The 19,389-nt window shown below is 37.0% G+C and overlaps 1 protein-coding gene across 1 annotated transcript in view; it reads left to right on the top strand.

The window, feature by feature from the left end:
* Nucleotides 1-19,389, top strand: part of LOC145675833 (beta-1,3-glucan-binding protein-like) — a 66,591-nt gene that overhangs the window by 16,710 nt on the left and 30,492 nt on the right. Inside the window, exons 2-3 of the mRNA XM_081746574.1 lie at nt 100-327; nt 14,726-14,934. Of these exons, the coding sequence (XP_081602700.1) occupies nt 100-327; nt 14,726-14,934 (437 nt within the window). The remainder of the gene's footprint in view (nt 1-99; nt 328-14,725; nt 14,935-19,389) is intronic.

Below are 19,389 nucleotides of genomic sequence, written 5' to 3'. Positions count from 1 at the left end.
ATTATAATTGTTGAATGTGTATACCATCGTACAAGTTCTTTATTACTTTTTTCTGATAATTTCTTTGAATTACAAAATGCTACTTCTTTTTCTTTACAGATGAGCCTGGCATTCAGCTGTTCGCCTTCCATGGCAACGTAAATAAACCTTTGGAGCATTTGGAGGCTGGATTTATGAGCAAAGACATAGTAAAGAAAACTGGTAATCGTTGGGTGTTCGAAGATAAGAGAGTTAACTTAAAACCTGGAGATACCGTTTATTTCTGGCTCTATGTTCAATCCCATGGACTAGGCTACAGACTGGATGACCAAAAATGGGTTTACGATGGTAAGTAATGTATTCAAACATAAATAAACGTGATTTCGTTTAATAAGAAACTAAACAAACCTCATAGTCAGTCGTAACCATAAGGGTGCACAGACCTTAGCATTGGAGTAAACATTTATGACTTAATCATTCCAGACATAATGTTGAAATTATTTAGAATTCTTACATTCTTCAACAGAATTTTTATAGAGTGCACTGAAGGTCCTTCCCAGACTTTTCAGCGTACCCTTGCGTTTTGTCCACAATTACAGCCAATGAATTACCATTTCAACACATTTTTATTAACATTTTCGTTTGAAGAAGCTCCATATACAGATTGCAGGTCAACGAACTCTGGACTGTAATGACGAGTCATAGCGTTAGAAACTGACCCACCAGACCGGGAGTCATGCATATCATACAACTGTGATCCTGATAAAATCATTGTCTTTTCCGCACGAATACTTAAATATATATATATGTTTAAGATAAAACGTCCAGTGCTTATAAATCCGAAACGGCTGAGAATAAAAAGATGAAACAAAAACTGAGATAGGAAAATATCATAGGGCACATCACATAGTGTTGTTGTGGTGACCCCCAGGGCCAACTTCAAATTTTCAAATCGGAACATGTATTGAATCATACCTCATTCAATAGTCCTTTTAAAACGAAACAACTTTTGTAGGAAAGAATTTTCGATTTGGGCCACCGTTTCCAAAATGGTCGCAAAAAGTCCTGTATCAATTTGAAGTTGGTACCTGGGCCCCCTTCACGGAGTTCCCCGAGGGTCACCACAACAACATTACTTGATATGCTTTATTATCGTTCCCTATCTCAGTTTTTGTTTCATCTCTCTATTCTCAGCCATTTCTGATTTATGTCTATAAGCACTGGACGTTTTATCTGAAACAGGACCAACTTTTTGCGGCCATTTTGAAAACGGTAACCCAAATCGAAAATTGTTTTCTACAAAAGTTGTTTCGTTTTTCAAGGACTATTAAATGAGGTATGATTCAATACATGTTCCGATTTGAAAATTTGAAGTTGGCCCCTGGGCCCCCTTGAAGGAGGGCCCTGGGGGTCACCACAACAACACCATGCAATGTGTCCTATGACATTTTCCTATCTTAGTTTTTGTTTCATCTTTTTATTCTCCGCTGTTTCGGACTTATAAGCACTGGACGTTTTAACTGAAACACCCTATATAAAAGAGAAGTGTGTTTCATAAACTGTTTTAACTCAAATAAAAGTTCATTTGTAGTTTGGTTATAGAAAATAAAAGTCAGTTCCTATTCCTATCTTCATTACCATTCGAAAAAAATCTTGAAGGTGTAAAGTTATCCCTATCAGCAGTAAGTACGCCAGAAATTTTTACTCGGGAGGGGGGGGGGTACTCTCAGAATAGTGATATACATTTTTAAACAAACTCAAAGAAAACAGTATATTTTGTTACGCAACTATTAGCCAGAGTAACTGGTTCCATGTTCTCCCCTCCAGAGGCGTCATTTAGGGAGGGCAGGAGGGGGCAATTGCATATACTCTAATCGATTGTCTACTAATATACTAGTACAGGAGGTGAAAACCTTATGTCGGTGGTGCTCTTGCCCCCTCAACAGAAGTCTGAAATGACGCTTCTGCCCCCTCCCTCGCAGCTTTCATTTATAGAGCTCAATCTGCCCAAAAATTTTACACTTTGTAATAGATTAATTTCTATATATTGGATCATTAAAATAAAATTTCATATTAACACCAATAGGAAACTAAGTTCAAAGATTTCATATTAATACAAAGAGAAAACCAACTTCAAATCCGTTATTTTTTTCCTGCTAAATAATAAACCAATTAAAAAAAAATGTTTCACCTGATCTTGAGTTATGATATTCCCCATCTCCGTACTTGAGCAAGTTGTACTCCACACTCAACAGAAATATCATTTCGTCTTAAATTAAAGACTGTTTCTTGAAGAAAATACAGAAATATTTGGGCACTTTTGGCAGTCTCACTATTTATACTAACTATAAATAACGTCAATTTTTTACTAGTTCTTACAACTTTTCAATTTGATTATCTTGCATATATACTATTTTCCACACTATATTGTCACATTTTTCCTTATTGAGGAGCAGGTAGGTGAATGAACGCTCAAGACGTTGCCAATTTCAGTCATCTGCATCTGTCCATCAATCTCTTTTCTCGGAAACGACCGCGAAGTCCAAGAGGGTAATTATGAGTGGGTCTGTTTTGTCAATTGTTTTGATCAAAACACCGCCCGAAACAATGAGGTTATGTGGTTCTTGAAGCCGTATATGAGAATGAGGTCGCTTCGTATTTTGAAGTGAATTACATAAATAAGAATATTGCCTTCTTTCCTAAACGCTAAACCTTTTATAACTTGATGTAATAAATAACCTATGATACTGATTGATACAATTGGATTTAGGGGAGTATTCCTTTTCCATCCAGGGGTGTGTAAAGAAATTTGGGGGTGTTAGGGGGTGTTGGGGGTGTGGATTACTCCCTGCCTACCTGGGATGAAAATTTTCTTCTCCAGGCCAGAGGCAGTATTACCTAATATTAGGTAACTTCTACGGGGGTGACAATTTCTCGTCCGGTAGGTTTAAATAGTCAATTGATTATAAGCGAATACATTACAATGCTTTTTAATGCAAGGTAGCAAATAACCCTGATTATAATAGAAGAAGCAAAAAAAGACAGATGAAGATTTGCTAGTTGAGATGAATCATAATATCTTTAGCTTTGAGGAGGACAAGCTTCTTTACATTATAAATCAAAGTGTATAGTACATTCGTGAAATATTAATGGAAGTATACATAGTGAAACCGTCATTACGTTATTTTCGTATAACATATATCTTTAATACAGGTATCTCTGTACCATATCGTTGTGTGCATATGCTCCTGAGTCTTACCTGGTCTCAGGGCACAGCGCACATTAAACGTTCTTGTCTAGGTGAGGTTTCCGTACCTGCAACCTAGAACGTATCTTCATTTTTAAGTTATTGGGAGAGCATTTTGGGGTGAATGAAGGTACACAGTTTTCGAGGAGGAAAAGAGCGAGTAGAAAGGAAACATTCATTCACAGTAAAGGCAATGTGTGAGGCTTTAATGCGAGTGCCTTTGTTTCTTAAAACGAATCTAATTTGAAATTTAATTTCCCGACAAAATTTTGGGTTGGTGTTAGATTGGAAACAACACAGCCTAAAAGGAAACATTCAGACACGAGAGCAGAATGGAGAGTATATGTATAGAAACTGCAATTGACTCGGATTTGCCAATAAATGAATACTACTTACGGCTTTGGTTCCATCCATTCCAGTTCGTAGTAATCTGTATGAACACACACTAGCACATCACTAATACACAGTTCTTGAATGTTGTTAAGTGACACTAGTCCGAAAACTGAGGTGGGAAGGTTTTTAGTCCATCAAGCATCTAAATTGATTGGAGATTAGCTCTGGGCGACGACCAATTATGAGTCTGGACTCCAGCATCGTAGACAGCTAGGCAATCATCTCTTCCTTCTTTCCTTTACGGGCGAAGTTTTCGGTGATGTTCCCTCGTTTGGGCGGACCACGAGGGTGTCTTCTAAGGATCTGAAATACCCTAAAAGTCTATGATAGTCCTTTTCTCATTTTAGGTATTTTCTTCTTCAGATTCATATATACTTGGATAACAAAATAACACAAATCGGAGTAGCTCGCGCACAGAGGTGTTGCGAGTTTGAGATACCGAGGTAAAAAGCTTAATGTTACAAGTCCTTGCTTCTATTTGTAAGTTCGCTCGGCGTTGTTCGAAGGATCTGGCGTCCCTATCTCAGCAAATCAATTGCCTGTGATGAGAACGTTCTCTTCAGTGTGTTTCCATCCTATGTCTGCAGTTTCGTTGTGTGTTTTTTTTTTTTTTTTTCTTTTCTGCTCTATCTGCATGTTTGCTTCCGGCTAATGTTGAACTATTGAAAGCTAATTGCATGAGACGCGAAAAGAAATCGTTTCTATGCAATGTAAAATTAAATTTAGAATAATCGCGTATCTTTATTTCCTTTTTACTCTTTTCTGATTTATTTTGTATTCCTTTTAGAAATTACAAATTAGATCTGTTTTACGATATTGTATCTGTTTTCATATGCACATTATCACTACGTTTTACCTTATTCAAATGTATTTCTAAAACTAGCTGAAATGCCGCTTCTTCGTAGGGAAGAGTAGGATTATGAAAGGATTTGAAATACTTCCACTTAGGTTATTTATTTATTTATTTAACAATCACCAGATACAGCTTAGAGGCCATTTTTAACAACAATAACAATGGAAAGGATTTGGAAAGATATCGGCCATGGCCTATTTAGTAGGTACTATCCCGGCATTTGCCTGGTAGGACTGAGGAAAACCCTGGAAAACCTCAGTCAGGACGATCGACAGTAGGAAATGAACCCGCGACCTCCCGAATGCGAAGCCAACGCTCTACCACTTGAGCTACTTCGCTCGGTTATACATTTCAATGAAAGTTTAATATCAAAAATTCAAATTGTCACCGCTTTCCCACCCCTACCCGCACCCCTTATCACCTCCCATGCCGATGGGGGCTGAACTTGCATTTAAACGGCATCGCAATGTTACTATTCATCTCAGCGATCCAAAAAAGTATAGATTAGACAACAATATCGATCGTTTTCGATTATTTTTATATGTAACCATTTCCCCCTCATCCCAATGCCGATAATTGACAAGTAATATCAATAATTAACTCAGTATTTATCGCGTAATGAGGTAACTTACAAACTCAATCGCTTACGCAATCAGACACACACACACACACACACACATATATATATATATATATATATATATATATATATATATATATATATATATATATAGAGAGAGAGAGAGAGAGAGAGAGAGTGAATGAAAGATACGTACAAACTCCGGGAAGTGATTCATGACATCAAAATAATAAAAAGAAAAGTCATCTTGCATGTTGTCGAGTTCGGTTGTATACGAGTGACAGGGGTACCAACTTGATATCGGCAATTGAATCCTGACAATTGAAATGAAATAGAAAGCTATGCACAAATTACCTCATGCCGTAAGTGTCGGCGGACCACTGATTGGCAACTAAAGAAATCTGGCAAAAAATTGGCGGTGCCGCAGCGACAATCCGCGGTGGCCCCACTTCCGTTTTGAAAATTATATCACCATCGGCTCACCAGCGTCAGAGACGTTACGAAACGCCAACGAACAAGAAAATTACCCCCCAAAATATGTTTGGTCGGCTATTATTATAAATATGTTTGCGTAATTTGTTTACATTAAGGTGAGTCTAAACTACACTTTAAAAAAGTAAAAGAAAAAAGTGCCCCGGGCTGGGCGCGAACCACCAACCTTTTGATTATTAGGCACGTGCTCTTCGACTTGACCACGTAGGTGATAAAGAAAAAGGTCGCTTGTAGAGGTATAAATTGTAGACGTCTTCTTAATTTGGCTAATCAGAGTGCTTCTGTAACCGTGTATATTCGACGATAACAGTTTGAAATTAGATAAAATCCGCTCGACATGACGCGCTTTTATTTACTTTATTTCATAGTTCTCCCATATTCACTTTCTAATCAACAGCGACATTTGCCATCTAAATTCATAGAATTATACGCACTCATCTCAATATTTTCCACTTATTATGTAGGGGTAGGGGTTACTCTTGACCCCCGGAGCTCACTTCAGAAACAATCGTTAGGAAAAAATAATATATATAATAATAACCCCATGCACATGACTGGCGATAGTTCGTGTTAGTCTCTTCGCGATTCTGCGCAACGAATCGAAAGAGCACGGACGAAAATGAAGTCTTCGCTGCTACGCGGTGGTATCTTCAACACCCTGACGCGAGATATATGTTTCGACTCGATGAAACCCTGCCGCCAGTGGCACACTTCCTTCGACGCGTTGCTATAGGAATGATCGACATTTACCGGCAAGTGGGCCACTAGATGTTGACGACATTTACGGCATGGGATATATCTGCGCAACTGCCTAATGTACCATTTTCCTGATGTTCGTAGCCACATTTAACTAGTTTTGATGTCACGAATCACTTCTAGCAGATTGTGCATATCTTTCTGTTCCGTTCCAATTCTCAGGATTCAATTGCCGATACTAAGTTGCCACCCCTGTCACTTGTACACGAGGCGGAATTCGACAACTTGCATGAGGACTTTTTGTTTTATTTTAATGTCACGAATCACCTCCCGGAGTTTGTGTATATCTTTCAGGTTCACACTATATATATATATATATATATATATATATATATATATATATATATATATATATATATATATATATATACGATTATTATTTCTTAGAATGTTATCTTACATTTTATTTTACTTTTCTTCATTACTATTTTAACATACATAAATATTCGATGTTATGCTCTTACTGACTATCAAGCCACGGGAAGTTTTACGGCATTAAATTGTACGTTAAATTCTCTCTCCTTTGAGCTTGGCAATAGTATTACTTAACTTTCAAATCCAATATAGCACGGTACATGACGTCCATCTATTACTAACCTTTTCTTTCTATTTCTTTCCGAGCCCGTCTGATGAAGAATCAACGAAAGTACCTCAAACAGTTTTTCTCGTTCGTTCTTGGTCCATCCCTTCATTCTAACACCACATTTTCCATTTTTCCATATAACCACAGTAAAAAAACGTAGCCACACTATCCCTGCTTCTCTGACTTAGTATACTCTTCTAAGAACATACTAAACAAATAGGCTTGAAGGCAAAATTTTTTTTCGACCGGGAGGAGGGGTGTACAATTTGTTCGATTTGACACATAAGCTCGGCGAACAAGTCCTTTGTAATATTATTACTACTAACTATTATTAGAACATCAAGCACTTTCCGAAAGGGGTGCGGGACACTTCCCCGGAGTGACAGTTGCCCGGACACTTGTCCTAGACCCAATGACCTTGGATGAATCACAATTTGCCATGCGATACTTGCCTGGAAAGAGACTTTCTGCCGACAAATGTCGTTTCCAGAGAACATCACGCGGAGGTAATCTCTCTTCGTCCCCCATATTTTTTGTTTTTCACTTTCCAAAGCTTGTCATTTTTTCTTGCTTCTGATTCCAGCGAAGACCATCTTACTTTTCAGTTTCTTTTTGTTCCAATAAAAACTCGTCCATTTTTACGTATATTATATACAAATTTACATTACTCTAACTTCTGAATATGAGCAATTGTTTTCCGAAATTTCTTTAGACTTCCATCCTTTTCAAGTTTACACAAAGCCTCACTAATAATCTTATCAGTCGTAATTGCAGACTTATTTCTTCTCTTGACGTTAAGATTGAGAGCTACCCTGTCGTAAGTGTGGCCATGGTATTCAGAGTTTTCTCGGAGTGTTTTCACTAACGAGTATACATTTGGATGAGCCCTTGAAAACAAACGGTTCAACCTCCTGTTCCGAACTTTCAAGACGTTGTTGGTTCGGTGGCGTCTACCAGAACAATTTTACATACATCTTGAAATACTTTTGCTTTCAAGCCACTGGTCGACGAAATAGTCGATGAAGCATCGTAAACTTTCATTTTCTGGTGTTTCTTCTTGGATACATAACCAGCCATCGTCAATGAGGTGTAGTCGTACATGAGCTAGTGCAGCACACATTCGAACGTGAAGGCGAACTCCTGCACTTTCCTTGTATTGAGTCACTAGACCGAGTTCCTGTACTTTTCTCCACTCCACACACACTGGTTGAAATGATGGTTGCAACCGGATATCGTTGCTGCTGGGAACAAAGAGTAAATTGGTTAAATGACTGCAATTTCAAAACCCGTAACTACAGACTTGGGATTCCAGCTAGGTACGTAGCTCTTGATAGCTGCAAAGAATCTGTCGTAGGTCTGACGTTCCTTGTTTGGTAGAAGGGCGTAAACAACATGGATGACATTAGATTCCTTAAATTTTTAAAGTCGACTTTTAAAGTCAACAAGGCAACCAACTTAAATTTTTTCTTAAACTTTTCAACTAATGATTCTTAAATAAATGAAAATTATGAAAAAGATTTTTTTAATATACATACTTATTTGAACCTATTATAAATGTTAACGCTTCTTTCCCTGACTTCCTTGCGAGTATCATCATCGAAAATTAAGGAATCTTACGTCATTTACCTCTCCGGGCAACTGTCACTAAATTCATCTCCGTGCAAATGTCACTCTGGGCAAGTGTCATAAACTCTTTCGAAACTTCCGAAAATGAGTATACCGTTGTTAGATGAGTGAGTGGGATTTATTCATTTATTTATTTTTAAGTTTCTAGTGTGTTACATCTATTCACTACATTAGAGATACTCATATTTGGAATTATTATACTATATTTCGTGCATTTACTGGATTTTTTAAAAAAATATTCAGAAAATTATTATAATATGCTCGAAGAAAAAAGGGAAAAGTCCAATTTTTGAGTACTAGAAACCTTTAAAAGTAAGCAACTTAATAAGATAAAAATGATCTAATTATTAATGCAAATAAAACATGTGGCTTAAATTTTGATATTAAAAGTAATCAAGCCAATACAATAATAAGAATAAATAATAAAACAGTTAAATATGTAGAAAGTGCTACCTTTCTCGGAGTTAAAATATCTAATAATTTCAGTTGGGAACCTCATATAGAATATGTAAGAAGTAAGTTAAGCAAACAGTGTTATGCAATTAGATATATAAGAGATAAAATTAATGTAAAAACAGCTAAGTGTATATATTACGCAAATTTCCATTCTATAATGAAATACGGATTGATGATCTGGGGAAATACACCTAAAAGTCTTGTCATCTTTAGGCTACAGAAAAACGAAGTAAGGATACTAGCAAGAGTAGAATGGAACTCTTCTTGCAGAAATATTTTTAAGGAACTTAAAATAATGACTCTTCCCTCAATGTATTTGTTCGAAATATTAATATATTTCAGAAAAAAATATAGTAGTGAATTTATTGTGAACAAAGACATTCACAGACACAACACAAGAAGTAAAGAAGACAGACATACACTTGCATTCCCATAGAACAAATATATACAATAAATCAGTTACTCACAAAGGCACTCTGTTATACAATCTACTTCCATCATGTATAAAAAATTAGGTCTCTGTAAATAGCTTTAGAATCTTACTTAGAAGGTCCTTCATAGAACGATGCTTTTACTTTCTTGACGAATAATGTACAAAATAATTCGTATGTTTAAAATTAAATGTACAATAAGGTAAATTAGTGAATCTAGAACAGCGTTTCCCAAACTTTTTCAACTTGCGGCACACTACGGGTGTTACTTGGATTCTCGCGGCACACCTATAGATATTACTATTTGTAAATATAAAACACAGTGGTATTTTTTCTGTGATTACTGATCTCCTTCTCACAGAGAACAAAGGTCTATTACTGGTTTTTCCACGTGGTAAATCATTATGCTTATTTTTCATTCTAATTTAAAAATAGAAAACAATTGCACTGAAATATTGGACTCAGGTTTTTAAAAATACGCTTTCTTTTTAAAATCTGTATCCAACCTTTTACTAAGAAGGAAGATCACTAAATAACGAACGAACAAACAAATCTCTTTTACTTTTAAAATACAAATAAAATACAATTTAGGTAATTTGTCGAAATTATTGAATGTTATTTTAAATTTTCAAGTTACAAAATAGTGTGCAACAATAAAGAAGCAATAATGGTCATAACAATGATAACAAATACTTTTTTCAACATTAGAAATGTACAGAATAGTAACACGATATGAAACAAAATTGTAGATTCATAGTAGAGTTTCATAGTAATGTGAAATACAAATATACATTTTTCCCTACGTTTTGCAATTTGATTGCTGTAAAATTAATAATTTTGTTTCGATTCCTCGCGGCACACCAGTGGCCCATTCACGGTACACCGGTTGGGAAATGCTGATCTAGAAGAATCCATATGTAATAATAGTATATATGTTTATCATGAGCGCCCGAAGGGGGCAGCCCTCCGTGGCTCACGAAAATGTATACGTAATATCGCAAATCATGTATATTAAATACCAGACGTAGTATAGCAACCATTGAGGATGCCCCCCCCCCCAGAAAAGTTTCTTCGGGCGCCCCTGATGTTTATGTATATAACTGATATGTCCAATTTCGTTGTATAGCGATGAACGGATGCAATAAATTATGATTATGATACATAAACATAGGTGAACATACCGAGTTCAGGTAAGAATATAGTAATACACTAATTTTCCCTAACCGAAAATTGAATAAAACTTATAGATTTAATATTAAAGACTTTCTAAAATTTAAAAGCATTATGTGTGAAACATTCTCTAAAATATTGTGAAGAAAATATGTTTAGAATTTTATCAAGTCGCGATTAGAGAGAAATTTACCAATATACTCGAATGCATAAAATGTCATCAACATAACAGAATCTACATTGAAAATGTTCTATCTAAAACCTTCTTGAAGCTATTTAAATAATTAAATAAATAATTTCTGAGTTAAAAATGCGAACATCGTCATATTTAGATACAAAATGTGAAGATAGAAAATCTAATCTTTTGCTTTTCCTTAACCTTTAGACGACCGCCAGGGATTTTAACAAAATTGTAGATTCTCACGTTGGGAACTCTGGTTACCACCTAATTATCACAGAGTCATGATTCAATACACTGTTGGGAACTTATAGACCATAGATTCCAACGAGGTAACATTTATGCAAATCGCGCCATATTCGTAGAAGGCAAGATTAGGGCTGAGTTATTGATGTTTGTCGTAAAAATAAATGCAATTTATGTCAAAAAACTGAAACTCCAAAAATTGGCCAACTTTGTTTCTCCCTACTCCGTCCATATAAGCACGAAGTACAATACAGGATATTACCGTGTAGTGGCCTACTTCATTCCTTCACATACTAATTTTTATGAGTGTACCCAGGGGGGAATGCCCCCAAAAAACTGTTAAAAAAACAAACAAACAAAAAAACACAAACTTTACCCTCCTCCCCCTGCCATAGTACCCCCCACATACACAAAATGAATACCGGCGGAAAGCTGCATCCTTCAGGAATACATTGGTACCAAAATCATCATCTAGTTTAATTAGGAGCCGAGTTATGGAGTTTTAAAGCCCCAACGCAGCAATTGCGTCAATGGCCGTTTAAATGTTAAAAAGCAAATAGATTCATTAATTGAAACTGATTCTATATATTTGAAGAGAAATACGAGGGTAGTTCAATAATCATTGTCCCTTACCTATAAGGAGAATTATTTTTCAAAAAATGTCTCCTTTCATAGTAATGCACTTCTTCCACCTATGCTGTAAAGCCACTATGCCAGCTTCAAAGAAAGTCTCTGGCTGAGCCATGAGCCATTCCTCCACAGCTTCAATAACAGCTGCATTTGAGTGAAACTTCTTCCCCTTGAGGTGTTCCTTCAACTTTGGGAACAAATTAAAGTCACTAGGGGTGAGGTCGGGTGAGTAGGGAGGATGTTCCAACACATCAAAACCAGTAGCATGGATTGTGGCACCAGTAAGATGGCTTTTGTAGGCCGGAGCATTATCTTGGTGGAACAGCACTGTTCGCTGCAACATCCCGCGCCGTTTTTCTTTGATTACGCTGCGCTGCGCGTAACTTAGGGATTAGAGCTGAATAATAGGTCCCCGTCAGCATGGGCGGCGATTAGGGGGGGCAAAGGGGGGCAGTTGCCCCCCCCCCACTTTTTTGAAATGACTCACTAATGTATATAGTTTCCTTTAAAAATATAAAGTTTTGTATGTATTATTGGTTCATAGAATAAAAACGGTGCCATAAAATATTTGCCGTTCCGTGAGTACGTATTGGTTGTCTTTCCATGGAGTTAAGAAAGCTACAGGGATTGCGTTTTAATTACCACGAAAAGTGGCCCAAAAATTAACCTATTAGAGCGCCACAATTCGAGCGTACTTTTATTTCTTCTTACAAGAACTGGATATTTTAGTCAGCCGCTTTGGAACTAATTGAGATAACCTTTTTTTTTAAAAAAAAAAAAAGTCCTTCACAAGTTATTCTTTAATTGCACAAAAATCGACGGTTCCTAAAGTGTCTTTTCTTCTTTCTAATAGTAGGGAATATTTTGATTTGATTTTTTTTTAGTTTAACATCCCGTTCAGTAGCGAGGCTATATAAAACGTGGGCCTAATGATTAACGTGGAATCCGAACCTTATTAGCTCCCGCCGAGAATCGGACCTGAGTATCCCACGTCAAAGTCGCGTGCGCTAACCGCTTAGTCACGAAGGAGCTCAGTAAGGAATATTAACTAAAAAGAGAGTAATAAGAAACAACTTCTACATTTACCATTGTTTTACAGTATAATATACGAGTTTAGGGGTGCACATATACAATAAGTTTATTGAATTCAACTTAATTCTAGGTTTTAGGATTATTTTGTATAACTGAAATGTAGAGTGACTCTAACGTAAGTATTGTTGAGTTTTGATGTATTCCAAGAAAGTGAAAATTGTACCTAATGACAACGAATATGTTTCGGGAAGCTGCAAAAGTATTTCTTTAAATGTCGTAGCATGCTTGTAGTACTCACTGTCTCTCTAAGAGCATAATAACACATAACTGCATGCATGGAATTAAAAAGTATAAGTTGTTCATTAACTCCCAGTTTCAATACAAGTTTTGCAAAACAAGCCTCATTATTCATTACTATGATTATTTGAATAATATTATCCTTTCTATTTATTTGTTTTGCAAATTTGTTATTAAATAGGCCCCTAATCTGATTATACATTTTTCCAGACAGAACTTTAAGATGTTCATGAACAAGGTATCAAATCTCTTCTTACACTTTCGTTGTTTAAGACTACAAGGGGCTAGTATCTACTTGCGTTGCTCTTACCAATTTACTTAATAAAATATGAAACACGATACACGGTATTTTAACTGAAAAAGACAGTATCCTAATAGTTATACAACCTTTCGTCAAACAAAGTGTTACAAGAAACTAGGAAAATTAACATTGATATACAAATATTCAGATCATGTCTTGCCCCCCCACTTTTAACGTCCAACCGCCGCCACTGCCCGTCAGTGGCGTAGGGAAGAGGGGGCCAGAGGGGCCGCCTTCCCCCCAAAGAGGTCCGACAATGTACTTTGGTACTTTGATGTTTGTAATTTTTTATATATTTTTATGTTTATATATTTTTTGTTTGTAATTTTTCTATATGTACCTATAACAGCACTTGCCTCCCCCCCCCAAACACACATCCTGGCTACGCTACTGGTCCCCGTGATAGTGTGTCCAACCTCCAGGTAGTCAATAAGGAGCACACCCTTCGCATCCCAAAAAATTGTGCCCATAACCTTGCGTGCTGATGCTTGCACCTTGAACTTGCGTTGGGGGCGGCGAACTGCTCGGGATCATAGTGGTGGAGCCACGTCTCATCCACTGTCACAAATCTATCACAGAACTGTTTCAGGTCTGCCCCCATAACCTCCAAACCAGCCCTTGAACATCGAACTCTGTCTTTCTGATGTTCACGAGATAACATTTTCGGTACCCATCGCGCTGACACCTTTCTGAATCCCAAGTGTTCATGCACAATGACTTCCACTGAGCCTACAGAGATGTGCATGATATCTGCTAACTGTTACATCGTGATTCGTCGGTCTGCTATAATTGTATCATGCACAGCATCAATGTTTTCTGGGGTGCATGCTGTTGTTGGAGGACCAGCACCAGGGGCCTGTTGACAGCTTTCCCTGCCGCAACGGAAGTCGCGGCGCCAGTTCTCTACCACCTGGTAGGAAGGAGACCCATCACCCAACACACTGATCATGCCCTCATGAATCTCCTTTCGGCTTAACCCCTTTTTCTAGAGGTACTTGATGACAGCTCGTTGTTCGGGTTTGTCCATTTTTCAAGCTAGATGCCGCCTCTCACACCTGAAACGACAAAAAAGAATATTAATATAGCAGCTATGGTTCTGAAATTTAGCATATAGGCATCTAAGACATTAGGCTACAATATCATCTATCAGCCATCCCAGCTAAAGTATTTTAAATATGCCGGGACAATAATTATTGAACTTCCCTCGTATGTTCAAATTGTACATATAACTCATGAAATGAGTGCGTTTCTTACTCCGCTTTTGTTTCTTTTGTTAATCTATGAAAAAAAAAGTTGTACACTATTGCCTATAGTAGAAGAGAGAAAGTTTGGAGAAAAGTATTCAGGACTCACCCTTCGGTATGTCCTCGCAGACAAAATAAGACGCTGTCTCAGATAAAGCTCCGTTAACACAAAGTGGGACTTTGTCTCTTGTTTAATTTTTCACTGTGTTTGAGATTTCATCTTGTTAACAGGTACTGGAACTGATGTCGCAACACCGAAACCTGAAGCTACTCCAGAACCTGTGCCTAATCCACCGAATCCTCCTCCTCCCGAGTGTGACAAATCAATCACCATCAAGAATGGACAACAGCAGTGCAAAGGAGCCATCATCTTCGAGGAGAATTTTGATTCAATTAACACAAATGTTTGGCAGCACGATGTGCGAGTTGCAAAAGGACCAGTAAGTATTCATTTCAATAAGTAGAAGTGTTAAAGAATAATATTGGATCCAGTGATGTATCGAAACCGGAGTCGGTGAAGCTTGTATAATAGCTACCCCCTTCCTTATTGAATCTTTCATAATATACTATTGCAGGATTTCCACCAATCTGGAAAACCTGGAAAGTCAGAGAATGCAGCTTACTCACAAAAAGTCCTGAAAATGCAAAAGAATTTCACAAAAAGCTTTAAAAAAAAGTCTGTTTATTTTAAGTATGGATTTTTAGTTCTCAGAACCCATTTCTCTTTTTGTCTTGTCCGGAATATTGGTAAGGGATACTTTATAAAATAAATTAATATAATTTACAAAACTTCTCTATCTATGTAAAAACTATATACATGTACACTTATGTCCAAAATGATTGTCGCGTATCTATAACTGTCTTCTTGTAAGAATATAATTTGATAATGATTTTTCAGGGTACTTTTAATATTGATACTATGTGTGTAATCGGGAAATGTATATTTGTGGTAAATTTCATACTAAAAGAATTATAAATACGAAAATTAGAATGAGTAAAACAAAATGTTGCTAAATGGACAAAAAAGTTTTATTTTCGTTTTATTGTTCTTATTTACTGCTCTTTTGGCATGAAATTTGTCACATACATGTCTTTGCCGATTATACAAATACTAACATTATAAGAAATACCGGGCAAATTCGTTATCAAATTATATTCGTACAACAACATATTTATAGACATGCGACAATAATTTTGGACATGAGTGTACATGTACAGTAGATGACAAACGCTCTGATGGGGAAAATATAGTTACGTTTTTATGTTACATATAGACCTGGAAAACCTGGTAAGTCAGGGAATTCGTCCTCTACAAATAAGCGTATTGAAATGGTAAGTTTTCTGAAACGTTGAAACTACGTGGAGGATAGTTAATTTATGCGTACGACATTTAATTACATCCAAATGTTTAGAAGATGTGAATGAACACTTATTCAAAAGAAGACAAGTAAATAAATTTTTAAAGATATTTTTTCTAGCGATTTGAGAGATCATCTTATCGCGCAACTTAATCGAAACTTTAGGAAAATACAAAGCACTGTTTAATGACATGTAAACGACGTTCCAAGGCGGGTGATACATGAAAAGATAGATACAATCATCAAGTTTTAAAAGCCAACTTCGAGGCTCGCGTGAACGCTAGATGACAGGCCTGTGACATTCTAAAAGATGATAGCAATGCAGAAGAAGAGTTTTTGTGTGTCAGAATATGCGAAGTTTTCATCGGTTACGAGCGTTCAGTGTGCATTCGTTGTAACAGTTGCAAACAGTAGGGTTTGAAATGAAAACGCCACCGCAAAACATTCTACACTATTTTTTTTTTTTTTTTCGGAATGTCCAGTTCATGGCTTCCACGAGCAGTTGATTGTTGTGGGCTGCGCATAAAGCTTTGTCTCACGCCCTCCACGATTTCCTCTGAGACACGCGGTCGCCCCGTGTTTTTCGCTTTACACAGACAAATAGTAACAGCAAACTGGCGAAACCAACGCAAAACGTTCTGCTGTCCAGATGCAGCTTTTTTGTATTTGCATACGAATGCACGCTGAACGCGAATAACACAAAAACGTTTCTCTTGCATTGTCGCCATCTTGTAGCGTACCGTCACAGGACTGCTATTTAGCGTGCACGCGAGAGCTGTGATGCGGGCTATTTTAACTTGGTGATTGTATTTATCTTTTCATGTACCACCCGTCTTTGTGCGTCGTATACTTGTCATTAAACTGTGCATTGAAACCCGATCAATCATTTACGCTAACCCTGTACATGAAGACTGGTTCAGGTGCCGGACCATAATTACATTAAATATACAGGAAACTGAGGTGAGATTTCCTATGTAATACATCTCATTTTCTGGATTTCCTTAAGGGAAGTATAATGTCACACGCCACGTCACAAGATCTTTTAACCCTGGAATGCGTAGATACGAGTAGTTTCTCTATCTTTTGATACACAGACGAGGAGCTGGAGAATCCCAACAACTTATTTCATAATTTTATGACTAAAAGCAGAAATGGTTTTATTTCAATTCCAACATGATGTTTCGAGATGAATGAGATTGATGATAAAGCACAAATGCTGACACTAATTAAATAAGCCCATATATATTTATATACGAAATGTTGTATTTATTCGGAACGGAATTCGACGTTATCTTCAACTTCCTGAGATCTAAACCCAATCAAATTCACTAAATTCAAGTGTTACAATCACTTTCTTCACCAATAATATTTTGTATAGCCTCTCCAAAGTCAGCATCAATTGTGTCCAAGCGATCCATAATGGCTTAAGCTAAATATAAATTACAATCGAACTGACTCATCCCAGTGAAACAGACGAATAGTGGGGAGATGGGATACCGGGATCGTTTATTTGGAATCTGAACGGAAAGAAAGGAGGAACGTGTTTATGTAGAAAGGGAGAGTGTCAAAGAAAGAAGGGAATATGCGTTCTATGAAAACATTAGTAAATTATTATTATTAAACTTGTTAAATATCCTCTCCCCTCCGTCGAATATTTCTGGCTACGTTTATGATTGGAATTGCAAAGATAAATACTTCAGACATCGAAATAATTTTGAATTATAACTATAATGACCGATATATTAAACTAACAACCAATTTCCTTACTAAAATTACTGAGCGTGAATGACCTATTAAATCGCTCTAAAACTCATTAACCCTTTAGGAACCATTAACACTATGAAATATTAAATGCCCCGCGTAGCGTAGTCGCGTTTTTTATACTATAAGACATTATTTTGAAACAAAGATACTTCAAAGTAGGGCTGTGCGATATCGAAATTTCGATATCGACATTCGATATTTTTCTGATATCGATATCGAATAGATATATCGATATCGAATAGATATATCGATATCGACAATATCGGATATCGATATCGACAATATCGGATATCGATATCGACAATATCGATATCGACAATATCGAATATCGATATCGACAATATCGAATATCGACAATATCGAATATCGACAATATCGAATATCGATATCGAATATCGATATCGACATCAAATATCGATATCGACAACATCCAATATCGATATCGACAACATCAAATATGGATATTCAACATATTGATTGGTCTTGAATATTCATGTTGATGGGGGCCGCGGTGGCTCGGTGGTAGAGCGTTTACCTCCGGCGCTTGGGGTTCCGGGTTCGATCCCAGCCCCTGCCAAGTGAACTTTGTGGTGGACAAACACCGTGTGTGTGGGTTTGCTCGAGGTTCTCCCGTTTCCTCCCACTTTCTTCATTCCACCATTTCATTCATTTCTTATAATCACCGTCTCCTTTAGCCTAACCGGCATAACGGTGAAACGTAAAACTCAAAGATTTCATTTCATTTCATTCATGTTGATATAAACAATCTGGTCTCAAAACGTTTCAATGGGGGATATCTCAGAATACTTGTTAATCACAGAAAACAGACTTGTGTTCCTTCTAATCCACCACTCTTTTCTCCGAAAAAGTTAATAAAAATATTCATTGAATTGTCTCTCTCAGTTATCATATTGGTCATCATTGCAATGAAACACGGTGACATAGAATATGCGTGTTTTATTTGTGTGTAGGTGTTTATTTCATGTATATGCATTTGTGAATGTGCGCGTGTGGCGGTATGCGTTTGAGAGAGAGAGAGAGAGAGAGAGAAGTTCTTTCTATATCATAAAACGTGCGTGTGTTGTATATTAAGCTCACGCACAAACAATACTTGATCCAGATATGGACGATAGAGGCCGTGGTGGCTCAGTGGTAGTGCGTTCACTTCTGGTGCATGAGGTCCCGGTTCAAACCCTGCTCTTGCCAAGTGAACTTTGTGGTGGACAAACACCGTTGCGTGGGTTTCCTCGGGGCTCTCCCGTTTCCTCCCACTTTATTCATTTCACCATTTTTATTAATTTCTCATTATCACTGTCTCCTTTAGCCTAACCGGCATAATCGTTGGACGTAAAATTCAAAAATTTCATTTCATTTCAGATATGGACGAATGACGTACCCGATCAACAAAAGCAAAATCGGGGAATCCCCGTTTCTCTTTTGTGCTAATCATTTGATGCCTCACTGCAACAGGAAATCGATGCATATCTTTCAGTGCCTTTTACAGACAGTGGTGCTATTCAGCCGGTTCACACCGGTTCTAGCGAACCGGTTGTTAATATATTTCGAGTTTGCTAAACCGTTTGTTATACCCAGGCATAACAGTAAATTTTATTCAGTTATACCCAAGAACGAGCAAGTTTCAGTTTGTTTAGCTTCGTTCTAAGAAATTCTTACAGCTACAGGGTTAGATATATGATCTCTCAGAATAAGATATAAGCGATTTTTCCTTAATTTCAAATTTCCTTTAAATGGGCTGGTTAGATATCAAGAATG

The sequence above is a fragment of the Thermobia domestica genome, chromosome 18 (assembly GCF_964235325.1).
Source record: "Thermobia domestica chromosome 18, izTheDome1.hap1.1, whole genome shotgun sequence".
Lineage (NCBI taxonomy): Eukaryota > Metazoa > Arthropoda > Insecta > Zygentoma > Lepismatidae > Thermobia > Thermobia domestica.
Note: the sequence above shows the minus strand (reverse complement) of the source record. Positions and strands in the feature narration are given on the sequence as shown.